The following is a 26,837-nucleotide window of genomic DNA, read 5'->3' on the forward strand; positions in this document are numbered from 1 at the left end:
TATTCAAGATGAGTAAACAGCAAAAATCTTCATTAGCCTCGTGGATTTAGAATCAGTAATCTTAATTGAAACCAGAACTGGTTCTGAATGTCATAGCATCCACTTCAGCTGCTGTTATGAGAACACCATTAACAACACAACTCCCAACTTTTACAGAAAGCTTTTATTAACACAGGAACTCAGGGTTGCTGAAGCTCCTGCAGTGCAGCCTCTGAGAATATGAGCAGGGAGGGACAGCAGGAGGAGACCCTGTCCAGCATGTATGGTCATCACCTAACTGACAGGCTTGCATGGTTAGGGAGAGGCTTTTGCTGGCTAGCACATTTGTGTGGCTCTAAGAGGTCAGCCTTGGCAAGTAGGCTTCTCCCAAACAAAACAAAAAACAACAAACCCAGCAGGCGCATGGACACCACCTTAAAATGGAAATTATTGAGGCTCATTACATCAGGAGGCACATTCCACCCTGATCATAAAACAAGGCAGCTCAGAATCTACACAGCCTTAGATAAGACGCTTTTTAACATTAAACACCTGCAGGGTCTTGCCCTTGAACAGTTCATGGCCTCCCAGTCAGCCTTTATGACTACTGTTAGTTCTGTTATCTATTATTATTTGGATTTTGAACAAAATTGATGGAGTAGGAGCCGGTAGAAGAATCCTGCTTGATCTGGAAATTTTCTGTGGAGAGTCCAAATGGCCGAAGAACCAAGTTGCCAAGATCTTTTAGTTTACCTGCAATATAAAAGCAACTCAGATGAATGTTGGAACAAGCAGGAAGGTATCAGTTGACTTTGCCTCTTGTCACACGTTACAGATATGCTTGCTTTCAATAACCTGACTTTTTTTGGGAGGGTTCTCAGTTTCTTCTCAGTGGTGCCATTATTCCATTCCTGAGTGACACTGGAGCTCAAGGTCCTTCAGGGTCCCTCCAAGGGAGATCAAAGCCTCCTGTCATGCTGGCTAGGATTACCAAAGGACAGGAGCTTCAGCCTGAGTGCTGGGCAAAGGTGCTAGCCTTCAGAGTTGTGAGGACAGCAGCCCCCAAACACACCTATTTGCTTTCAGGAAAACAGCAACAGCCACCTGCTAAGTTCACATTTCTAAGGAGCCTTCCGCATTTCCAAGCACACTTTTAAGCCTCCTACTCAGCTCCTGGTATTTCTTGGGGGAGATGAGATTTTGTTCATTTGTATAGTGCCATCAACCTCAGTAGTTCAGTGTCCAGCTTTAGGTTTACTCATTTATCACTCAGGTAACGAACATACCAGAAACAATGATTCTTATGCTGCTCTAAGACAGAAGAGGCCCTGGGACAGATATCTGGGTGGCACATACAAAAATCAAACAGCCCTGCAGAACTCCAGCAGCCCATTCTGAGGTTGTTAAAGCGGGCAAGGAGGACAAAAAGCTACCTGAACACAATGTCATTATTGGGACAGGCCTGTAATTCCAGCACTAAGGAGCTGAGGCAGAAGAACTGCCATGAGTTCAAGCTAGCCTGAGCTGTAAAGTGAGCCAATGGGTATGCCATCATGTTCCCTAGTACAGTGTCCTTAGGCACCAATGATTTGTTTTCAGGCTGGTCTGTACTGAAGGAAATGTGTTCTTTGAGTGCACTAAGACTATACCAAGCTAAGGGGGAAGTGCTCAAACTTCTCTAGATCCTTATTTTCCCCAGCTGGCTGAAGGACCTGCCTATATAGGACCTTTGAACTCTATGCGTCTCCAAAAGCAGAAGAAACTAACACTGTCAGCATGGTCAAACCAAGGCCAGCCTAGCTATGGGCTGTACAGGCACGTAGGGATAGATCAGGTGGAGGCTACTCAGGCTCCCGGTGGCTTTGTTGAAACTGCAGTGGAGTTTCAACTGATCTGACAGCAGAGACAAGAACGGAGCAGGATGAAGTCTGCACAGTTGCAAAGACCTAAGACCTTCTGATGGATTAATTCACTTAGCATGTGTAATGTGCATACATGCGGCTCCTTGTGTAGTACAAATGGAGTGAAATGGGTTACACAGCAACATAAATTAAGAATTTGATGAAATAAGACAGGCGGAGCCATACATCCAATGGGCAGAGAAGATGGCACGAGGCTGCATTCTGTATTCAGGTCCTGAGCCAGGCCTAGCGGCCTGTAGCTGTTACACTACAGGAGTCCACTGACAGTGTGAGAACAGTTTTAAAGTTGACACTTCTGGTGGCAAAGTGAAAAATGAACCCAAAGGGAGAGCTTAAGGATGCTTTGGAAGTTAATTTTGTGGCATTATGCAAGAGTAAGAGGTCATTTATTTATGGAACAAACATCTCTATGAGATTTGGAGATGAGTCTGAAGCCAGAACCCAGCCAGGGTGATCTCAAAGGAACACAACAACATATATGGTAGACTCAGTTTCCAGTGTCTGAAACTTTTGCTGTCTGTGATGGCAGAGAAGCAGCCAACTTAGATGAAGACTGCTTAATACACACAATCACACATACTTTCCTGTTGCTGTTTAGACCCCTGCCAATGTTCAGAGGCTAAAGCAGCCTCCTCATCTCCAAGGCAGTCTATATGCCATATTTGTCCCTGGCTGCTAATGCTATGTCTCTCTCACCTTGACAGCAATCAGATTTCCTTATTCCCTCCTGTAGCAAACTTGGCACCTTCAACCTGAACATGCCAACATGTCCATGTAAGGTGGAACCTATTACAGTAGGATCTTACGGCAGTGAGAAGTTCAAACCTGCTTCTACTGACACGGCTCTTTAGGACTAGAGATCCGACTCTGATTATTCTTAGTTTCTCTGACTCAAAGCAACATTCTATAAAAATGGTCCAAGTGATTCATTATGTAAACGTCCCTTTGAAGATCCTGACAGTGTGTGAGACAGTTTACTCTGAGGATAAGCAGGGGTGCTTTTCTTTGCTGTGGCTACAGCACAAAGAGGGAGAGATGAAACCAGTGACTGATGGCTGTTCAGGAGATGCCTCTGAGTTGAGCCAGATTTCCTCCTGCACTTCTGTGGTATGGCCACATCCTACTCTGGCTCATAAGCCCTCACCTGAGCTGCCTCTACCACATCTTCCCTCCTTACTCTACGCCCCAACTGCCACTCCCACTCTTGCCCCATTTTGTGTGTGCATGTGCATAGGTGTGCAAACAGAGACCAGAGGACAACAGTGAGTAGCTTCTATTCCTGTCTATTTTTTCAGACACAGTCTTCTCAATGAACCTGGAGCTCTCCAATTCAGTAAGAGCAGCTGGCCATCGAGATCAAGGGACCCTCCTGTCTCTGTCTCCTCAGTGTTAGAATTATAGGTGTATACCACTGTCTAGCAGTTTTTCTTTTTTAAAATATGGGTAGTGGGGCTCTACACGCAGGTTCTCTGAGCAATCTCCTTAGCCTCCCCTCTTACTGTTTATTTCACACATTTCTCATGTCTTCTCAAGCACCAAAGGGACACGTAGTGCCATTTTCAAAGAGAAACTCTCTGCATTCTGACATTACTGGCTATAATGACTACACATTAAGTGAACTTAAAACCTTAAGAGGAGATTATGTAATGGAGAAACTCAACTGTTTTTTTTTAAATTATCATGTATGTGAAAGACAAGGTAGAAATTTTGTTCCTGAAAATGCTGATTTCCTCTCAAAAATATACTGCACTTCTGAAATTAAAACAGCAGAGCAGGGCCTCATTCCTAGTATTGCTGCAAAGAAGTACTCTCAGCCATCTCAGCCAGCCAGCCAGCCAGCCAGCCAGCCAGCCACACACACACACACACACACACACACACACACACACACACACACACACACACACACACACACACACACCAGTCTCAATGACACATGCACATATGAGTACATACCTCAAGAGAGATTCTGAGCTGCTGTGTTCTCTAAGTCAATAAGAACACTGCTGGTCCTATCCTAGTTCTGGCTGTTATGATCAAGAAAAAGGAAAGGAAGTCAACTTACCTAACATCTCTTCTTTTAACCTTTCATTACGTTCTTCAATTTGCTTAGGTAATCTCTGAGGAAAAAAGGAAAATAAGCATTCGGTGAAAAATTCTTATTTAAATCTGAGAAGTATTTAAATATTGATATATAAAAAAGAGCAAGTTAAATAAAAAATAAAGAAAAAGACCCCACTGATGTTGCAAATGACTACAACAGAGGTAGAGTCTTCTCTGGTTTACCACTGCATTCTAAGTTCATTCTTTAAGTTTTGTTTTGTTTTGTTTGTTTTTTTGAGGCAAGGTGTTGTTCCAGGCTGAACTTGAATTTATGGGATTTTTCCTGCTTCAGACTCTCAGCTGCTGGGAATCACAGGCATGTGTGTACCAGAACACTGGGAATGTATTAGGGTAGTTATACAAACTAATGTGTTGCATTTTAAAGTAGATCATGTACTCTGACCATATTCACTTTCAAATTATCCTTTCCCCATTTTCTCATGTGTTGGTAAATAAGAACAGTAACTTAATAGAACAAATGAGTTCATTTTCACAAGCCTCACTCCCACTCACCTCCATATTCTCAGTTCTCTTAAAACAATAATATTTATTTTCATGCGCAAGCGTGCGTGCGTGCGTGCATGCGTGCGTGCGTGTGTGTGTGTGTGTGTGTGCGTGTGTGTCAATGCCAGGAGGCCAAGAGTGGGATCCTCTAGCTGGAGGTATAAGTGGTTGTAAGACACCTGCTGTGAATTCTGGGAACTGAACTGGGTCCTCTCTCTTCAAGAGCAGAAAGTACTCAAAACCACCTAGACATGGCTTTAGCTATAGGTCCTTTTTAAAATTATATTTGCGTGCGTGCGTGCGTGCATGTGTGCGTGCGTGTGTGTGTGTGTGTGTGTGTATCAAAAAACAACTTTCTGGAGCCAGTTTTCTCCTGTCATATGTGGGTTCTAGGGATCATTCCCCAGAGTTCATTTCAGGGAGTCAGGCTTGGCAACAAGCACCATTAACTGTTGAGCAGTCTCATTGCATTCTCAGTTCTTAACAGTGTCTAGACCAAAGGAAGACCTTAGGAAAAGTTTGGTGAATAAGTCAATTGGTGTACACACCTGTAATCCCAGTACTTGTGAGACATAAGCAGAAGGATCTCTGAGAATTGGAAGCCAGTCTGGTTTATGTAAAGAGTTACCAGCTAACCAGAGCTACATATTAAGACATTGTTTCAAAAACCCCAGAATAGGGCTGAAGAGATGGCTCAGAGGTTAAGAGCACTGACTGCTCTTCCAGAGGTCCTGAGTTCAATTTCCAGCAATCACATGGTGGCTCACAACAATCTATAATGAGATCTGGCGCCCTCTTCTGGCGTGCAGCTGTACATGCAGGCAGAACACTATACACATAATACATAAGTAAATTTTAAAAAGCAAAACCAAAAAAACCCAAAATAAGGGGTGGCAAGATGATGATACAAAAGGGTAGTTAATAATCACCCATTAACTCCACTTCTAGGGGATCAGATGCTTCTTTTGACCACCACGGCCACTAAACACCATACTTACATGCAGGCAAAGCACTCATACTCACAAAATAATATAAAATTTTAGAAGACACACTCACAAAATATCCCTAATACAACAGAGAAAAACTTACACAGCCATTTATTGTTTTTGCTTATTTAATTTTTTGAGATAGGATCTTTCTATATAATCCAGTTAGTTCCAAATTTGTTTCTTTTGCTCCAGGGCTGGGATTATAGGAGTGTGCTGTCAAGTTGGCTCATGTCACTTTCAGAGTAGAGATCAAATGGTACATGGCCCCAGTGAGTAAGCAGTCATTACAAACATCTATCTCCCATATATTTTGGTAATCATAAAAATAGAATTTAGGGCCGGGTGTTGGTGGCTCACACCTTTAATCCCAGCACTCGGGAGGCAGAGGCAGGCGGATCTCTGTGAGTTCGAGGCCGGGCTAGACTGATAGCCTCCAAAACAATACAGAGAAACCCTGTCTTGTAAAAAAAAAAAAAAAAAAAAAAAAAAAGAATTTAGTTGTAAGCCAAACGATTAAAACGTCACTGAGTACAAAGCAAAAGAAACAGAATTTTTTTTGGGGGGGGGGGCAGGTGGCAGAGGAGAGGCAGAGACAGGTCTCTATTACATAGCCCTGGCTGACCTGGAACTTGCTATATAGTTCAGGCTAGTTTTGAGCTCACAGAGATTCACATGCCTCTGTCTCCCGAGTGCTGGAATTAAAGGCATGTACCATTGTACCCATCTCAAGAAAATACTTTAAAATTTGTTTTACCATACAAGCTTCTCTTGCTTGATGTACTGATGGGTCTTTTTCTAATATCAATTTGTAATCTTCCAGTGCTTCGTCTAGTTTGTCTGTTTTCTCATACAACTCCGCTCTCCTCAATATTGCCCGGATGTAGCTGGGGTTTAACTGAATTGCTAAAAGGAAAAGAAACTGTTATCACAAGAAACAGTCCTGAGTACCTTTGGAAGTGCTCCATTCATTGTTGCTGGTGGTGTAAATTAATATAGCTAATATGGAACTAAATTTGGAGATTCTTCAAAAAATTAATTAAAACTATCATATAACCCAGCTATTCTATTCCACTCCTAGGCATATACGTGGAGAGCTCCATATCCTACCATAGAGATAGGCATATTAGTGTTTACTGCTAGCACAGAAATGGAACCCAGCCCATTAACAAGACAAATGGGGATTTAAAATGTAGCACATATATATGAAGTGAAATATTCAGCTGTAAAGAAAACTTCAGGAAAATAAATGGGATTAGAAAGTATAATATTAAGAGAAGTGATTCAAACTCAGAAAGAAAAAAAAACCCTGCATGTTCTCACTATACGTAGATTCTAGCCTATGACGTATACATGTAGATATCTAAACAGCTACGAGTGTGAGTTCAGCAACAAAGATCCTCAACCAGTCACAAAGACAGGTAATTTGAAGGCTACAGGAGGTAAATTCTATGCCACACTTGAGTTCTGATGCCAAGGTAGTTTCAAATGTTTTCACATATTGACTACATAAGAAATAGGCTGAAAATCCACTTGCAGGCATGCTTACTCTAAGATGATACCCACACAGTGCTCTGAATATGCCATCTCATAAACTGCTTCTTTAAAAGCCCCAGCATGAAAGACTCGCCTGAGTACACATCCAACCCCGTCTGTCTTGCTGAGGAATGCTTTTTAGTCAACAGAAGTTTTACCTTTGCTGCAGTCACTGATGGCCATTTCCTTCTTGTCCTGTAAGGAAAAATGACATTAACATATTCCTCTACTTCATCTCAAGAGCTCAAGCTCCCATTACTATGAGCTGATCATCAGAGTTGAATATGAAGATAAAGAATGTGGGCTTGGAGAGACTGCTCAGTGCTTGCTGAAGATAAGAGAACTTGCTATTCTTGCAGAGGCCCTGGGTTTGGTTACCACTACATGGCAGTTCTGCTGTAATTAAGAGTTCCAGGAGATCAGACACCCTCTTCTAACCTCTGAGAGCATCAGGTATGCATGCATATGGCATATATACATACATGCAAGCATTCCACACACAAAATATAAATAAATATTAAAAAAAGAATGCCACTCAAGGAAATCTCATGAAAATGCATGTTACTTCCAATATAAAATTCAAAGTTCATGTGAGCTTGTCTCTGAAAGCCTCTTGGTAACAAATGTACAAGTACTTTCTTTGCTCACCTAAAATGTTGCAAGACAAGTTACATTAGAATGTCAACAGAGAAAACTCTGTAGTCAATAAATAAGACTGACATACTGAATAACGAACCAGTCTTGTTCAGTAGCTAGCTGTTACATTATCACATCTGAAGTGCAACTTTGGATCCATCTACAGGGCAGTGTCTGTTACAAACCTTGACTTACCCACTGATAACAGAGATATAAACATGTTAAACAATGCACCTGAATAAGGGACTCATTCTAGACACATAGCTATGTCAAGGGAACTGGATTCTGGTCCCAGCTCTGACATGGCCATGTTACTTTCCTTTGGTAGGGCTCAGTTTCTCATATCATTTACTAGCAGGCTGAACTGAATGCTGGATAACAGTCTTCAACTTTAAATGTCTTTTGTCCAAATCAGTAGTACAATATCATGGAAAAAGTTTGTTTTTCATAAGTGTTCTACAACTATCATGATCACGTTAGCAAATACTGAATATTTTACAGAACATTCTAGAGCAGCATCTAAACTGTGTTCTAGGATGGCTTCATGACTGTTTGGTAAGTATTAAGTATTCTTTCAGAGTCATGGAAGTTCTGGAAGTAGATAGTAGTGATGGTTGTACAACATTGTAAAAATCTTTAATTGTATACTGAAATCAGTAAATGTACAAGCATGTACAAATGTCCTGGGTTCCAGCCCCAGCTTCACATAAAACCAGGTGTGTTTGAGCACACCTTTTATCCTAGGTTGAGGCAGGAGAATCTTGAGTTTGAAGCCACTCTGGGCTATAAAGGAAGACTCTGTCTGGTTGGTTTTTATTTTTCCTTCCTATAATCAAAGCTATTGTATTTTAAAAATGGTTAAATATTTTGGTGAAGGATATCAGTGACTGTATATAGAAATTATAGACTTAAGATGCAGCTTAATACTGACAAGTTTAAAACACCTGTTCATGTGAATGAAGAGACGGCTTTAGAAGGGAAGGCCAGAACCATTACTTTAAAAGGAAAATAGCTAGTTCAGCATATCTTCTTTTGCAAACTTGGAGTTCCTGAATAACTGTCATCCTGCTTACTGTAAGGTAGCATTTCAGTTGCTCTGACATGCTGAGCTCTTGGGCTGTTGTACCACTCTGGGTTCATGTGCACTAATGTTATGCTTTGCTGTAATCTTTGTCCCTGAAACTGTAATAATAACAACACATAAGCAAGGAAATGCAGGAGCCCAAAGAAAGATGGTTGCTTCCTGCAACTGCAGAATCAGTACATGGCTGGACCATATAAAAAGCACAGCCGATGAACAGGAGAAGTGAACTGTAAGTTCAGAAAAGCTGGAATGTATTCACAGTATGGACAGTCACTTTTGCAATATTTCACTTTATTGTAAGCTAACTCACTATACAAAATGTAAAGGAAAATGACTTAGGATTTGTGATACATCTGGAGATCAAATGTCTAGTTAAAGTTTGCTATCTTGGGTCAGCATTATTGACATCATGTATCATTTTAATAAACCTAGTTTTAATTATCAATAAAAATGAGAAGTAAAAACTTTTTTTTTTTGAGACAGGGTTTCTCTGTGGCTTTGGAGGCTGTCCTGGAACTCACTTTGTAGACCAGGCTGGCCTCGAACTCACAGAGATCCACCAGCCTCTGCCTCCCAAGTGCTGGGATTACTGAGTCATTTCTTTAGCTCTCTGATTATCTTGGTCTTTTAAGGACTTATAACTTGGAACCTGGAACTTCTTTACAGAGAAGACTTAATGAAGGAAGTCTCCATCTCTTTATTTTTTCTTTTCTTTTTTTGAGACAGGGTTTTTATGTCCTAGTTGTTTTAACAATCCTAGTTGTTCTGGAACTGGACCAGGTTGGCTTCATACTCAGAGAGCTCTGCCTGCCTCTGCCTTGAGAGACCTGGGATTTAAGGCATGTGCAATCACTGCCCAGCAGGAAGACTCTATCTTTAAAAAAAAAAGAAAGAAATCTTGTAGAAGGAAAATGAGTATTTTAAGTCTGTTTCTTCCAATTTATCAGATTTCCATAAGCCATCAAATGATTTTGTTTTATAAAGTTTTGAAATAGGAAAACCCCTTTACATTAAATGTACACTTGTGATAGTACACTTTGTTTTCCCCAAAGCTTCTATTACGATTTTTGTGTGTGTGTCAACTATGTATGTACCCACAGGTCAGAGAATGATGTTCTGTTTTTCTTTACCGCTCTCTGCCAGTGGCCAGCAAGTCTTAGCTGTCTCTGCATTCTTTTTTTTTTTTTTTTTTTTTGGTTTTTCGAGACAGGGTTTCTCTGTGGCTTTGGAGGCTGTCCTGGAACTAGCTCTTGTAGACCAGGCTGGCCTCGAACTCACAGAGATCCACATGCCTCTGCCTCCCAAGTGCTGGGATTAAAGGCGTGCGCCACCAACGCCCAGCTTGTCTCTGCATTCTTACAGTGTTAGGTTACAAACATGCTCAAGGCCACACCGGCTTTTTATGTGGGTGCTGGGATCTGAAGTCAGGTCCTTCACACCCCTAAGCCATCCTCCAGCTCCCTTGAAGAAGCTGTAATTAGGTTGCAGTACATCTTATCATTAGTTGGCCTCTTCAGTAGAGGAATCTGGCATATGACTCACTGCAAAACCCTTAGTTTAAAAGATGAGAATAAGCAAATCTATATATCTATATAGTCAGTAGTTTTTAAAAAACTTAAAGCCCTTTGTTTCCTTTAAAAAGCCCATTCAGGATTAGCTACCTAGATCTAGAGTAGAAGCCACTAAAGCCAAGTTGGCTTTTACTGACTTCAGAAATAAAAGGTGGGGTCTGACCTGAGACACCCAGTCAGCAATGCTATCTAGCCTGTAAGCTTGCCTTTCTGAAGTTCTTCTCAATTAATTAACAATTTATGGTTGGGGTTTTTTTTTTAAGGTTTAAATAAACTTTATTGTTACAAGGGGGACCCCACCAAGCAGAAGCAATATGTGGTCCCTGTTGTCACCATGGTGACATCGAGAGGTCATGATTGCAGAAGAGGTGACTGGAATTGAATGGCATGATCCCAGGGAAGGCCAGTCTGGAATGCAGGAAATATGATCAAGATGGGCTGGCAAGAGTGGTCTAGTCACAGGATGAGGGGAGGACAGCTCCCTTCACTCCCGCTTCTTGTAGCTCTCCAGGTGTGACAGGACCCAGCCCGCAGGCAGGAGGCAACAGATGAAACAGGAAGTGAGCCCGTGGTGATATCCAGGACACAGAGCTGCTCCTGTGGCGGCTTCGAGTGGACCTGTGTGAGCATGGCACCAGGAGGCGCCAGGCCGAGCCAGTCAGGCCCGGCAACATCAGGGCAGACCTGACGGCACAGAATGACCAAAGACAAGGACCAGTGGGCGCCCAAGGTCAGGATGGTTGGGTTTTTTTGTTATTTATTATTTCTTTCTGTGGGGTGGGAGTGGAGTGTCACTCTATAGCCCAGATTTACCTGGAACTCCTGGTAATCTTTCTGCCTTACCCTCCCAGTTTCTTCTCAATTTTTAAGCCTCTAATTTTAGGTTCTTTAAATTCTGTGACAGTTATCTTGATTGTCAGCTTGGTAGGATTTAGTACGACCAAAGAAAATAACCTCTAGCCCATCTGTGAGGGAGTTTCTAGATTGGGTTAACCGAAGTGTGAAGACCCACCCTACATGGAGGCGGGGCATTCCATGTGCTGGGCTCCTAGACTAAATGAGAAGGAAAAGGCTAGCTGAGCGCCAGCACCCGTCATTTCTTACTTCCTGACTGTAGATGCAATGTGACCCCATGCCTTCCCTGTACATCCTGAAGCTGCGAGCCAAAGCAGACCTCCTTCCTTAAACTGATTTTCCAGGGATTCAGTCTTGGCAACAAGAAAATTAACTAGTACAAGTATTAACAAGTACAATTAACAAATCTCATTAGTAGTATCAACATAGCACAGACACTATGTTTGCACTTCTGCTTACTCTAGTCTTCTTGCTCTACCATACCGTCCTCACGAGTGTAGAAATACAAAATACTTTTCCCTGACACGTATTTTGCACTTAAGGATACCTTTCACCTCAAGTGCCAGCTACTTCTCCCAGTGTTTATATTTTTAACAATAAAATGAAAGCCTTAGTAACAAGCGTCTTTTTAACTAGTTATTCCTTGTACCTCTAAGTCTTGATAATTCCAGAAGCTTAAGAGCAGCAGCTGCAGCTATTCTGGAATGTGCACTACTTGGCTTCCTGCTTCACAAACCTGCCCTAGTTAGTGGGAACTTGTCAGCCTGCCTTAATGAAAGTATTCACCCTGCTACTTTAATTAGGATTGTTAAAGCAAGCCTTAGTCAAGTTTTTCCAAGTATTTTTCTATATACTTTTCACCCAGGAAATGCATGGGTACAAAAAGAATAGCAATTTGAAGCCCCTGTATTAATTTTGGAGAGAAATGACCCTAAGGCCACTGAAAGATCATGTATGACCTATGGACTGCTAGAAGATCATGCTTGAGCCTATAATCACTGGGGATCATGCACTTAGGGAAAGACCAACAGCTCATACCTGTTTCATCCTTGCAGCAGCTCTATTTGAAAACAGAACAGACCGATCCTTCTGGAAACAGGATGGGCACATCTGAAGGGCTTGACTGTAAGAACTCTCAGCTTCTATGTAATCTGAGGATAATACCATAAGATGGAACAGTCATTATAATTTTGTCAGATCTCAATGTAGTTTCTTACTCACAGGACCAAAGTTTCTAGTGAAAAGATTACTGCTATGGGTTACTAGGTCTTAAGCATCATTTCCCCCTTTCTTCTTTCTGTAAAGAAATAGTGCCTGCTCTTTGCAATGGCACCAGGCATGTGTTTGGTAAACTGTGCAACATGCTGTCAGTCAAGAGCCCTCAATGCTCAGAGCAGCAGCATGCCCTAGTTACTCAGCTTCCACTTGGCAATTTAGAAAAGAAATTTCCAAAGGGGTTTAAGGAACTGGATAAGTTAAAGACTAAAACTCAAGGTCTATGATTCAAGGTGAAGATGACATTTCTGAGGTGTGGGACACAGCTCAGTGATGGAATGTTTGACCAATACGTGCACAGCCTTGGCCCAGTTCCTAGCACTGGGAGTGGAAGGGAGGAAACAAACTATTGGTTCTGGTATTAAAAAGTAAATCTGAGCTGGGTGGTGGTGGTGGTCGCTTTTAATCCCAGCACTCGGGAGGCAGAGGCAGGCGGATCTCAGTGAAATTCAAGGCCAGCCTGGTCTACAAAGCGAGTTTCAGGACAGTCAGGACTGTGACACAGAGAAACTCTGTCCTCCACCCTCCCCCCCCCAAAAAAAAATTAAACCAGGGCCAGGCATGGTAGCCATGCTTTAATCCCAGCATGAGGGAGACAGAGGCAGGTGGATATCTTTGAGTTCAAGGCCAGCCTGGTCTACATAGTGAGTTCCAGGACAACCAGGGCTGTAGTGTGAGAACCCCCTCTCAAATAAATAAACAAATAAAAAGTAAACCAGCTGGGTGTTGTGACACATGCTTTTAGTATCAGGAAACAGGTGGATCACTGAGATTCAAGGACAGCCTGGTGTGCACAATGAGTTCTAGCCCAGCCAAAGTTAACATAACAAACCTTTTCTTGGAGGGGGGGATCATAAAAAAAATTTAACCTAAAAACCATGAGAGGAAAACTTGAGAGCTCTTCATTCTTAGGTAGGTGCACTTTGCAATGTGACAGACTGCATAACCCTGAGTGTGTTATTGGAATGCATTCCTAAAGCATTCTTAACAAACACAGAAAATGGAAAGAAATAAACAATACTGCTCGGGTTTGACTGCAGCTTGCTCCTCCGATGTTTCATGCATTGGTGGAGAAGATCTGCAAAAATAAAGGTCTCCCCGAAGGTCTTTAGTGGTGGTGCAGCCCCAAGAGGGGAAGCAAACAGCTGTAGTATACTAGAGTGAGTCTGTAGGACAGTGAGCTGTTACAAAGCCTGAGCCTCATCCCCAGCCCTCTCCTTCATTTCCTGTGGGGTTTGAGATGTTACCCTCTCTCTTGCACACATTCCTACCCTCTGACATGGGACCCTCACCAAAGCAGTCACTACTATGTTTTTTGACTTTTAGCCTCCCAAACTATGAGCTAAATAAACTGTTTCCTTTAGGAAGTTAGTGTGCTTCAGCAATCACAGAAAAAGGCACATGAAAGAAGGAAAGGTGGGTATGGTGGCAAATAAACCCCATTACTGGGAGGCTGAGGTAGGAGGATCAGCCTACCCTGGCCTAGAGAGTGGGATCTTGTCTCAAGAAAGAAAGAAAGAAAAGACCAAAAAGAAAAAACTAAACAAACCCAACAACAACACTTCTCTTGTTGGAAGGTAGCAAATGGGGACTGGGATGATACTGTTACAGCAATATATTAAGGTTAGGGTTTTCTTCCTGATTTTTGGGTTCAAAGCTAAATTAGACGAAAGAAGAACTCTGCAGGTGCAGGAGCCTCATGGTAACTGCCCTTCGTGACTGTTCTCTGGTGAGTCTGGGACTGTGAAAGGACAAGGGTTGGGCAAGCACACACCAGCGCAGAGCAGACCTCACCTCCTCTCTTAAACTGTTCATTCCCCTGCTCCTTTAGTTTAGTGCTCTCTTCTCTTCTTTTCTGAAAGAGATCAAAGGATTACACAATTTCTCACAATATTATAAATGAAGCGTGGTGGCTCATGCTGTAATTCTAGCATTCAGGAAGCTGAGGCAGGACCCTGTGTCAAAATTCAAAACTTAAACTTTTCAGTGTGTCTTCTCTTAGCTTCTAATAACTTCAGCAACTTATACAGATGGCTTCAAATGCATCAAGCACAAAGGCAGAACAAAGCTAGCTTGCAGAGCACAGACGGGACATACTGAACCTACTTCCTTCCAGGGACAACCTGACACTGTGGTTGCTTCAAGGCCAACCTGAAGAACCATCTGGAGGCCTGCTTCCCACCTCTGGACAGTGTTTTGTCCAACCCTCCCCTCCAAAAGCCAAGCAAGCAAGCAAAGAAGACAAACCACCAAAGCCCCTCTCCCTTCTCTTTGTTTAATCCTGAAACCCAATTAAATAAAAAAATTAAAAAAAATAAAAAAATAATGTAAGCAAGCTATTTCATGTACAAGAGAAGCTTAAAACCTAAATAACTGGTACTTTCAAGATTAGGAGCTATACCTGGCCATAGTGGCACACACCTTTAACACCAGTACTCTGAAGGCAGAGGTAGGCAGCTCCCCGAGTTCGAGGCCAGCCTAGTCTACAGAACAAGTTCCAGGACAACCAGGGCTAAAGAGAGAACCCTGTCTTGAGGAAAAGATTAGAAACTAAAATAAAAATCTTACTTCTCTGGAGAAGACCTGTTAATATATTACTGAGGTCATCTCTTGTTAGATGCTGGATCAAACAGAACACCTGAATCTCGGTAAGGATGCTAAAGGTATATGTAAACTGACATCTGCTGTGACCAGACCCAAATATCTGTATGTGTACAATTCATTTCAGGATACAGCATGTCAAGAGTAGAGCATTTGCCTAGCACACTTGAGGCTCTGGATCTAACTGCCACCACCAAAAGTAAAAAGCAAACATACCCCTTTCCATAGACAACCACATGTTCTAAGAGTATACAGCTAAATGTGTGGCAGTGATGATAAATAAAAGAAAACAAAATAACTGTACCACTAAGATCATATATTCCCAACACCCACTAGAGATGATTAAATTGTAATGTTCTCTAGTGCACTGGCTATAGGTTTAGAACACCAGAAAAACACAATCCTAAGCAAAATATATTAAGGAGTAGATTTAGCGAAAGATACTAGGAACTCAAATACCGATGGGAAGTTGCAAGAACAGGCTGCAGAGGCACGGCAGAAGCAACTCTCCTGATGACCAAAACAGAAAATGGTTAATCAGCAAATAAAAAGTTCTAGTTACTGCCTCGCCTAGATTCAAGGTCTTAGTTAGAAGTACCCAATAAACAACACACAGGTTACCTGACTTGTCTATTAGGAAGGGAGAGTAATAGACCCAGGCTATAGCCACTCAACACGATGCTAACATAAGAGAAGCCTGCACGAGGAATGCAGGGTTGGATGCTGAAGAGCCAAGAAAACCCCAGGAAATGTAGACAGCAGTCATTTTAATGCAGAATTCTGTCAGCTTCTATCTAGTGGTTAGGGTCTTTCAGTTTCCCCCTTTTAAGTCTAATCTCAGCCTCCTTTCACATTTGTTCTCCAGAGGCAACTCATAAGGGTGGTTCTACAGGTTCAGATTAAGCAGCCAATCAGATGAGACTCTTGATGGACAGGGAGAAAGATATAGGAGACCACTCATGCCCTGGTAAATTTAACATTCAATTTTTAATAGACAAAGATGAGAGCCTTCACACATCTACAAAAGGGTAGATTATCGGGGTCAGCCTGAGAAATTTTTTTTTTACCAATTCTTTATATTAGGTGGACTAAAAGTTAAACTACCAAAGACAAGGGCTCTGGAATGTAATTGTGAGGTCATCATGAGGTCAGTTACTCTATTCTGGTTGATAAATTGTAGCCCAATGACCTGCTTTGCAGTACAGTGTAGTCACTGCCACCTGTTCCACTGATGATGTAAACTTATTAATGCAATTATCAATACCATGTTGACTATCTCCATGGAAACAACTAAAAGCAACATTTTAAGGAGAAAGCCTAACTATCTCCCAACTGTGCCAAGAGATGGACTTGATCCCAAAACAAAGGCAGGGGTTCATTCCATGCCTTGAACACTTTCTTCAAAGGACAGCCCATGAATCCTGTTGATGTTCCTGAAACTCAAGGACAGATTTCATGGACAGGCCAAGCACCAGGAGTCTCTCATGCACACATTGGCGGCAGCACTGGTATTCTGCAGCACCACAGTACAAATCTTTCCGTTTTATGAACAGAAGTGTCCCATGTGCACAGCAGCCCTCTTACACACCTCCACAACTTTTAATATGTTCCAGAGAGGCCTCACTGGGCAACATCTGCTCTAGAATTCTATATTCACAGAAACTGGAGCCAAGGAAGCTTAGCGAGCTTTTTACTCAGTATGGGCACAGAGAACTCAGGGAAAACAGTGACAGCGCTCTGTACTGTAAAGCATCAGAGAAACTAGCAAGGAAAAACCCCCAAACCAGTGCCCCCGATGAGTGATCAAATTTTCAACAGTTAAGTGCTGCCCCTGCTCAGAACAGAGTTGCCCTCTAACTCACAGAAATCCTCATGCCCTAGCCCCACCATGTGCTAGGATTACAGTTTTGAACATCACACCTGGCTCCAAACTGCATGCTTCACCACAGCACTAAAACTCAGCACATCTTACTAACACAGCTTTTCGCTGCTTACTGTCTTCTGCCACACATCAGCTCATTTGTGCTCCCAAAACAACGAGAGGTGAGCATGGAGCTCTTTTTTTTACAGATAAGAAAAGTCAAGACTCAAAAGTAACTTGTTTTTGCTCGGTCTGGTTGTACAAACCTGTAATTTCAGCTACTTGAAAGATGGTTACAAGAAGATTACAAAGTCAAGGTCTCAATGGACTGGTGGTGCACTCCTTTTAATCCCAGCACTGGGAAGACAGGGGCTGGCAGATCCCTTTGAGGAGACAAAGACAGGAAGACCCTGACAGACCCATGAGCCTTGATGGCTAGCCAGCCTTAGCTGAATCAGGGAGCTCCAAGTTAGGTGAGAGATTCTGTCTTTAAAGATAAGGGAAGGAAGGAAGAAACCCGATCCTGCTGTCCTACACATGCGCATTCCACATACACGAACTATTTGGGTACTTGTAGTCCACTGAAATGATACGGCAATTTAAATGACCAATATTAGTACAAATTTCTGTCATCTTACCATTGATATTTTAATTTTTCTGCGATTGTAATCTTTCATTACATTTATTTTTCTAGTGTGGGAGCACGGTGTCATGGGTATCTCAAAGTCAGAGGACAAAGTGGGGGAGTTGGTTCTCTTCTTCCATCATATGGGACTCATCAGACTTGGCAGCGAATGCTTTCATTGCTGAGCTATCTCAATTGGCCTAAAGTTTTTGTTTTAAGAAAAGGTGCTGCCCAGGCTGTCCTCAAGCTCATTCTCAAAAGCAATTCTCCTGCATCAATCTCTCATGTGTTGTGAGGCATGGACCAGCATACATGACTATAGACATGTTTTCATTTGTATTTTAAAATAATTAGGTTAAGACTGAAAATTTTCACTTTTTGGCTCATCACAGAATTTTTTTCCCCAGTTACATGATCTCCTTAAATCAGGTATGATACTATCCTGTTCTCAATAATCTACAAAATTTGACCTCACATGCATTGAAAACATTTCTTCCAGCAAAATAGCTGGTTAATGATAATTTCACAAAAAGTCTTAACACTAGCATAAAATAAATGGTAGTAGAGGGTTGGGGTGTATCTCAGTGGGAGGACACTAGCTTAGCATGCTTGTGTAAGGCCCTGGGTTTACAGTACACACCAGGCTGCTGTTCTGGTTTTTTGTTTTATATTTTGAGACAGAGTTTCTCTGTGTAGCCCTAGCTGTCCTGGAACTCAATTTGTAGACCAGACTTGCTTCAAACTCAGATCCTGTTTCTATCTTCCAAGTGCTGGCACTAAATGATTGGCTTGGTTACTAACTGTTTGACACAGATGTTAGCTTAATGTGTCTTTGAAAAAAAAAAAAGCCTGCACTACTGGTATAAATTGAAATTTGTTTCTATAATGGTAGCCAGCACTTGATTTAATTTGCTAAGTCATTTTTGTTTATATAGTTCATGAACTTGTTTCTTCTGATTTTTAATTCTCTTCTGATAAAACACATTAGCAGGAAATCTAACACTTTAAGTTGGACATGGTGAATGACTATAATCTCAGTTCCTGGAATGTGAGGCTGGAAGATTAAGAGGGCAAGGTCATCTTAAGCTACATAGTATTTGATGTTTGAAGCCAGCCAGCGCTACCTACATGAGTCCCCATCTCAAAATCCTCCCTACCGTATCCCCTAAAGATAAATTTCATGTTAATACTCATTTATTTAATAGTGAAAAGTGTCTGTGAGATATATCCTATCAATACTTGTATGCAGGAGGCTGAGGCAGAGGGATGATGAATTAAAGACCCAGGCTACATTTCAAGACCTTGTCACAGTAGTTTATGCCTGAAGCACAGGGATCAGCAGGGTCGCCATAATTTGAAGCCAGTCAAGGCAACATCTTAAGATCTTATCTCACAACAAGCAAGCCACCTCAAAGAAAGAAGGGGGAGAAATGAGTAAGAAATAGACTAAGAGTGCATCATGTAAGATCACAGATGATGCGGCAGTAAGGGAATTAGTCAGACCCCTTTTCTGCTCCTCCAGCTGTGACAATGAAAACTCAGACACTCTGAGGTGGGGGAGGGGGACAAGAGGATTAGATACCTGTTACCCATGCCCATGACAACCTGATTTGTGGCCCTATATCCTTCCTATCTAGTACTGTTGTTAAGTTCATGCACATGGTGATATCAGGGCATGCTCCTCTTGTAGTAAGGCCCATCTCTAGTCAGATACTCCTCCCTTCTAAATGTACATCAAATTTCCTTGTCTGTGTGCTGTTGCTCTCTTCTCAGCTTTGCTAAATGACACTTCACGTGAAATCCATGCTAGTGGTTCCTTATGGAACCTGAATCTGCCATATGGGTTATCTCAACCTACCCTTTGGGGTTCTATCTCAAACGGTTGGCACTTTGGTGGCGTAAACTACAGTTCATTCAAGCTCTTTGCAGATAAACTCTGACACCAAGGGAACTTGTCTGACCACCTGACTTGACAGGAGACATCTCTGTCTCCAACAGAAAACTTTGCCCAGATGTCCATGAGCAAGGGACCTGAGAAGGATGCTTTTTATTAAATGTTAGACCACACACACTTTGTATTTTTGTCAAGGAGATCTAAGTTGGAGGAATCCGTTTTGCCATTTATTAGCTGTGTGGTCTTGCTCTGAACACTCCTCCACACACACATGATCTAAAACAAGAAACATCTGAGCTTAGTGGCTTGGTACACTGTGGGTTTCCTTCACAATGTGTTCCTTGATACTTATTGTGCTCTGTAGCCACAATGCAACAGGGTATTCAGGGTTCACAAGTCATATTTTGCTAATAAGTGATTAACAAGTACAACTCATATAACACAATTCTAAATAAGTTTACAAAAAGTTCACTACAGAAATTCCAGCAACTTACTTTAAGAGTAATTGTTTAAAAAAGACAAAGTAGAAGGTGGCAATCAAGATGGAGGTTAGCAGTAGAGCACCTGCTGGCATTTATAAGGACTTGGGTCTCTGGAGCCACAACAACCCCAAAAATCTATACATCTGTGTAGATGCATGTTACAAGCATGTTACAGACCCCTAAAGTAGAAGACAGAGTTCTAAATACACAGGGAAAACCCAGCAACTTCTTTGTTAACTGAGTGCTCAGGGCTTCCTTGGGCTACTGCCTTATCTCAGATCTGTCACTGGGAAATAGGTTAGGACTCAATGTTATTTGTCACAGATCAGGTCGTCTATTATACACTTTCATCCTCAGCCACTTTTTTCTCTAAAGTCAAGGGTCTCCATGTGTATCCCAGGTTAGTGTCTAATCTCTAGAACACTGAGACTGCAAGCTATGCCAAGCCTGTATTTATTTATAGTTAAGGTGGTTTGAACCAGGCTTTGGTTGTACTTTGCCTATCGTCACAGCACTAGAGATGTGAAGGCAGGAAGACTGGGAGTTATATGGCCACGCCCTATCTTAGAAAACAAACAAACAAAACAATGAGTTAAAAATTTAAAAGCACCTGGGCGTTGGTGGTGCATGCCTTTAATCCCAGCACTCGGGAGGCAGAGGCAGGCGGATCTCTGTGAGTTCAAGGCCAGCCTGGCCTACAGAGTGAGTTTCAGGACAGCCTCCAAAACAATACAAAGAAACCCTGTCTCGAAAAACAAAAAACAAACAAACAAAAAAGTTTTAAGCTAGGCAGGCATAGTGGCTCAGGCATATAATCTCAGCATTTAGGGGGTAAAGTCAAGAGGATTGCTACAAGCTCATTCTACATACTGAGTTTCAAGCCAGCCAAGATGACATTGAGAGACCATATTTCCCAAAAGCAACAACAAAAGTGGCTTAAGAAGCAGGTTATGCATCACATTTACCTGTTTCTCTTCTTCAGGCATGTTTTTTTCCAGTTCTGTTAGGTATTCCTCATCTAGTTCAGAGGAACTAGACTCATCAGTGGCTTTGTCCCCTACCATCTGTGCCCCTGGCTGCTCCTCCTCGAAGGAGGCACTACAGTCATGAAAACATTCCTCTTCTCCATGGTCCTCCTGGGGATGGGCTCCATCATCCTTTAGTAGCTTGCTCTGGGAATGCTGGTCCTTGAGATCAGAGACCTGGGGGCTGGCTGACTCTGCTTCCTGAGAATCTGTAACTTTCAAACCACTGAACAGATCTTCTGGAACCTTACAGTTCTCTGACTTCTCACCCATGCTGAGTTCAGGGAGGGAGGTGAGGCTAACTGTCTGGAAAAAGGAAAAAAGAATGTGTTATATAATGACGGATATATATATATATATATATATATATATATTCTTAAATTCCATCTCACACCTAAACAAACCTCTGCATTTAATCCCCTAACACAACTTAACGACTGTGAATCATTATTTTTAAAAACAGGATATCATCTGGTGGTGGTGGTGGTAATGGCGCATGCCTTCAATCCCAGCACTTAGGAGGCAGACAGGTGGATCTCTGTGAGTTCAAGGCCAGCTTGGCCTACAGAGCGAGTTCCAGGACAGCCTCCAAAACAATACAGAGAAACCCTGTCTCGAAAAACCAAAACCAACCAAACAAATAGAATAAATAAAAATAAGAACAGGCTATCACCAAGTGTGGTGACCCATACTGGCAGTCATCATTTGGGAAATGGAGGCAGGAGGTTCAGAAATCCAAGGTCATCCTTGGCTACATAGCAAGTTTGAGGCTAACCTAGGCTACATGAGCCCCTGTATTAGCTCCTTCCCTCACCCAAAAATAGATTATAATAAACCCATACTCAATGCCGATTATCATTTTAATTGATAGCTCTTCCCAGTCAAATATGGCATCGGTCTTATAATGACACTGATATCCCCACTTCCCACCGGTGCTGGAGACGTTATCTCAGACCTTATGGTGCTTGTAAACCACCGTTTTAACCTCAGAGCCACACCCTCAATCCATACTCTAAATTAAAAGACTGATTTTAAGGTGACCCTACAACATCCTGCTGTTTGCTGAGTAGCAAAAATTAGGCAGCAGCCAAAACAGTGGCAGGAAGAAAAAGAAACGTTCCTAATCTTTGTTCAGAATAAACGATCAAGTCATCAACTGGAAGCAACGAAGTCCGTCTGGGCCATCATCGCCACCGGAAGCCGGAGAGTTAAGTTTCTTGTGGAGCCCAATAAGGCATCTATGCTTAAACTCTGCCGAAATGCAAGCGGTATAGCCTAGGCAGCTAATTCTGGAAGGGGAGCCTTTGCGCAGGAGTTTTCACAGGGAAGCTCGAGGGGGTCAGAACCAGGTATTGGAAGGGCTGGTTGTCAACCCTCATGACGCAGCTCTGCTGTCCAGACACTGACATTATCTGTCTGCAGTCGGGCCAGGGCACCTGTATTTTTTTTCCTTTTAAAGTGACCTGGGTGACTGCAGCCTATTAACCACCGCCGCTCTAGAAGCTGAGTCAGAACCACCCCTCCGGTCGCAGCAAAACCACACCAATGACCCACTGTCGCGTTTAAGTCCGAATTCGTCCTAGCCTGTGCCAAGGAAAGTTAAGACGGAGGGTCAGGACTGCGCAGGCTTCGCCTCCCGGATCTGAGTCGAGGTTAGGAAAAGCGCCTCCCCGCGCGATGCCGCGCCTGTCCCCCGGCCACACTCCTCACCCCACGCCGCGAGACCCACGATGTTCTTCCCAAGCTCGCAGCTCTGCTTTCCACCACTCGGCCCTCCGAGACCTTCTACTTCCCCCTCAGTCAGGTACACTTCCGGCCGCGCTCACCAATGGCGTCGTCGTTGGCAAAGCATTCTGGGAAATGTAGTATCCCACTCGAAGAGAGGGAGCGGAAGTAGCTGTGTGACGTCACCGTACGGCTTAGTACTAGAAGCCACAGCTACAGTCTTATGTCAAAACATATTCAGAACAAGTTTTTTTTTTAAAGAGTGAGTGCTTGTTGTTTTAAAAACGTCACTCTTTGAGTTCCTTGTGCTAACAATGTGTAGAAGAACCCGAAACCAAACTTTACCCCCAAGTAAACATTTCTCTCTAGTAGTTTCCTAAGTGCCATTCAAGAGATCTGCTAGCAGAGTAACAGTTTTATAACATTATAACAATTGCGTACGCTTTTTACTCGTTTTCTAATGGCTGTACGGTGTTTTCCAGAGGCTGTCTTATGGTACAGTGCCACAGAAGGCATGCAAAAACAGGTAGGTGATTCCAGCTGCTATGTAAGCCCCTCTACCCAATGAAGCATGAACTGTATCTCTGGCTCTAACCTGTAATTTTCCGACAAATAAGATTGAGAGGGGCTGGTGAGATGATAAGGTACTTGGCAACAAGTTTGATGAGCAAGAGATTGATACCCCAGGACCCACATGGTAGAATGAGAGAAGCAACTCCTGCAAGCTGCCCTCTGATCACACCTATGTGTCATGCATTCACCCATCTGTACTCACCTCTTTCTGTCTTTCTTTTCCTTGCTCCCCCAAATAATAAATGAAATAAATAGTATGCCGTTCTAGCGTCGTTGTCTTCCATGGTTGTTTATGTAATCTAGTTCACTTGATATGATGTACTAATGTCACTAGTTTAGCTTAAACTTTTCTGATATTTACTATATGATTAAAAACTAAAAAGTATACCAGATAACATTTATTTAGTCTTTCAATTCCTTTAAGCAATGTAACCTTAAAATCCACCAAAACAGCTAGATGAAGTGCCTCATGGTATAATCCCAGTGCTTGGGAGGTGAAGGCAGGAAGATCACAGAAGTTTGAGGCCAGCCTGGGGTATGTAGTGAGTTTGAGGTCAGCCATGGCTACAAAGTGAATACCTATCTGAAAAACAGTGCTAGTAAAAACAATATATTAGCTATTGAGACATTTTGCTATGCCTGCTGTAATCCCAACTACTTCCATGAAGGCCGAGGCAGGAGGTTGTCTCAGGTGAGCCTGCCTGAGAGTTTACAACCAGACTGGGCATCTTAGCAAGACTGTGTGCACACAAAACAAAAAGTAAAAAAATGGCCTGAATTGAATAGTGCTTGCCTAAGCATGCATGAAGTCCTAGGTTTAATCTCCATCTCTGAAAAGAGAAGGGGTGTGAGGGAGGAAGAGGGAGGGGAGGGAGGAGAGTAAGGGAGAGGAAGAGAAAGTATGACATGATATTTAAACAAGACTTCGTAGGAAGACCAACTCAACCTTATGACGCACATGCCCGTCTTTTTCTTAAGCATCTCACCTTTTGTTTGTTTCCTTTTAAACAGGGTTTCACTATGTAGCCCAGGCTGGCCTGATACTTGCTGTGTAGACCAAGTTGACCTCAAACTCACAGAGGTCTGCTTGTCTCTGCCTTCAGGTTGCTTGGATAAAAGGCATGTGCCACCATGCCTGGCCCAGCCCTGTCTCTTAATGCCCATACCTAAAAACAGAGTAATCCAGATGTGGTAACTCTTGGTGTAGTCTCAGTATTTGCAGGACACTTGCCGTAAACTGGACACAAACTTTAACTACAGGCGAAATCCTATCTAAAAAAAAATTTAAAGTTTCCATTATGCTTCATAGTGGCTCACTGAAATTCTCTTTTGAGGGGTAAGATAAGCGTCCAGCTTCAAGCGACTGGAGAGTTGGCTCAGTGTTAAGGAGTACTGACTGTTCTACCAGAGGACCTGGGTTCAATTCCCAGTACCCACATGGCAGTCTACAACTCCCTGTAACTCTGCCTTCACACAGACACACATGCAGGTGCAACACCAATGCACATAAAATAAAAATAAATAAAGTAATTAAAAAAAGGGAATCCGGCTTCAAGCTGGTTTCAGTGCATAAGCCTGTAATTCAACCACTTTTGAGGCTGAGGCAAGAGGATTGCTGTGCTTTTAAGGCCAATTTTGGTTACATAGTGAGTTCTAGCTGTTTCTACAAAAATAATAAAAAAATAACTCCCCCTAAAGAATCTGAGCTTCACAGGAATAGAAATATGTGAAAGAGCTCAGTTTGGCTGGGCTTCTCAAGGAATACAGTTAATCCTAGAATTTGAGAGATAGAAGCAAGAGGACCTGGGTGGGGGGGTTTTAAGATCCAGCCTTGGCTACATAGTGAGTTTGATTTGGGGATACCTGGGACTCTGCCACAAACCCAAACAAAACAAAGCACAAAACCCCAGCCATCCAATTAAACAATAACAACATGGCTATTAATTCCTGATTCATCTTTCACTGTTACTGACAACTAAACCTTTACAATTTGGTCAGAATGCATCAGTGTTCTTACCCAATAATGTTTCATGGGGCTTCAATGAGGCATTGAACCCTAAACACTTAGTAAAGTCTTGGCACAGAGCTCTTACAAAGAATAGGTTTCTTTAAACTGGACTTGGTGGTACACGCCTGTATTTCCAGCACTTTGGAGGCGGAGACAAGAGGATCAGCAGTTTAAAACCAGAGCTACAGAGCATGTTCAAGGCCAGTCTGGGACACATGAGACTTTGTCTAAAGAGAAAAATATATACATTTTAATTCTAGTACTCAGAGAGCAGAGGCAAAAGGATTATGGATTCCTGGCTAGCATGAATTGTACATAGACCCTGTCTCAAAAAAACAGAACAGAACAGCAGGAGCCAGTGAGATGGCTGGTGGGTCAAGGCCGTAGCTGCCATGGCTGGCAACTTGGGTCCAACCCCAAGGATTCACACTGTAGAAGGAGAGGATCAACTCCCCCAAGTTGTCTTCTGGTTTCCATATGCACAGCAAGGCATGTGTTGAGAGAGTGTGTCACACACACACACACACACACACACACACACACACACACATGCACGCAACACATACCAAATAAAATTTTCAAAAGAAGAACTCCATAAATAAAATCAAACTTTTGACACGAATCACATACAATTTTTAACCATTTTTACTGTGAAAATATTACATAATTGTCCATATCTAGACTAAAACCTGAAGTTCCTTACTGTGACCCCCTAGAGCTGTGTGATTCAGCCTCCTCCTCAGTCTCTGACTTTGTTCATGTCCTTCTTAGCCACTTGCTATCCTAACTTACAGATACTCTTTTCCCTTCTTCAGATCTTTGTCACTGTGTCTCTTCTGTGTGACACTGGTGACAGCTGTTCCGTGTCTTGCTCTTTCTTCAGGTCTTTACTGAAAGCCTCGTAAGTGTATAACTCCACCACATGGCCTCCTGTATTTCATTTCCATCTGGAAGAGTCTTGGTAAGTGTGTCACTCCACCACATGGCCTCCTGTATTTCCATCACCATCTGGGAGAGTCTTGACTCTTTACTTAGTTGATTAATATGACTCATTTCCCCAAGATATCAAGATCCACAAGGACAGGACTCTTGTCTGCTTGATTTCCTGAGCAGTATCCCAATTTCTAGATTTTCCTGATATCCAGGACAAAATAGGGACTCAAACATTGTTTTTTAATTAAAAAATTTTTTTGAGACAGGGTTTCCTGTGTAGCCCTGGCTGTCCTGGAACTCAGTCTATAGACCAGGCTGGCCTTGAACCCAGAAATCCACTTGCCTCTGCCTCCAGAATGCTAGGATTAAAGGCGTGTGCTAACCTTGTCAAACATGGCTTCATTCATTCATTAATTTACTTATCTAAGACAGATTCTCATTTTCCTAGGCTGGCCTTGAGCTCATAATCTAACTGACCTTGAACTTCTGGTCATCTTGTCTCAACCTCCCCACCACTGGATTACAGGCTTGCACCACTGCATCTGGTTTTATTCAGTGCTAGGGACTGAAGCCAGGTCTTTGCGTATTGGAGGCAAGCACGCTATTAACTGAACCATATCCCCAGCTCCAGAACTCAAATATTCATTGTGTAAATATAT

At 42.4% G+C, this 26,837-nt stretch overlaps 1 protein-coding gene and 1 pseudogene across 2 annotated transcripts; both read right to left on the bottom strand.

Annotated features, from left to right (window-relative positions):
• Positions 1-148: 148 nt before the first annotated feature.
• Positions 149-22,781, bottom strand: Ttc1 (tetratricopeptide repeat domain 1). Of its 2 annotated transcripts, none has more exons than XM_005071921.4 (8): positions 22,650-22,781; positions 20,880-21,245; positions 14,246-14,306; positions 12,215-12,327; positions 7,189-7,225; positions 6,252-6,400; positions 3,967-4,021; positions 149-732 (listed from the first exon to the last, which is right to left on the bottom strand). In XM_005071921.4, exons 2-8 carry the CDS (start codon positions 21,210-21,212, stop codon positions 599-601), a joined length of 882 nt encoding a protein of 293 aa, XP_005071978.1. In that variant the 5' UTR covers positions 21,213-21,245; positions 22,650-22,781; the 3' UTR covers positions 149-598. The 2 variants fall into 2 exon arrangements, with proteins under 2 accessions (XP_005071978.1, XP_021083953.1); XM_021228294.2 differs by having other exon boundaries at positions 20,880-21,241; positions 22,650-22,764.
• On the bottom strand, positions 7,232-11,022 carry LOC121141074 (annotated as a pseudogene).
• Positions 22,782-26,837: the final 4,056 nt, after the last annotated feature.

Source organism: Mesocricetus auratus, unplaced genomic scaffold, assembly GCF_017639785.1.
Source record: "Mesocricetus auratus isolate SY011 unplaced genomic scaffold, BCM_Maur_2.0 Super-Scaffold_100007, whole genome shotgun sequence".
Lineage (NCBI taxonomy): Eukaryota > Metazoa > Chordata > Mammalia > Rodentia > Cricetidae > Mesocricetus > Mesocricetus auratus.

Bases quoted from the DNA above. Each gene is read 5' to 3' on its own strand.
- Ttc1 (XM_005071921.4), bottom strand. From the start codon at position 21,212: ATGGGTGAGAAGTCAGAGAACTGTAAGGTTCCAGAAGATCTGTTCAGT. The intron at 12,328-14,245 runs GTGAGGTCTGCT...TATTATCCTCAG, and splicing joins TGAACAGTTTAAGAGAGGAG to ATTACATAGAAGCTGAGAGT. The intron at 4,022-6,251 runs GTAAAACAAATT...TTTTTTCCTCAG, and splicing joins AAGCAAGAGAAGCTTGTATG to AGATTACCTAAGCAAATTGA.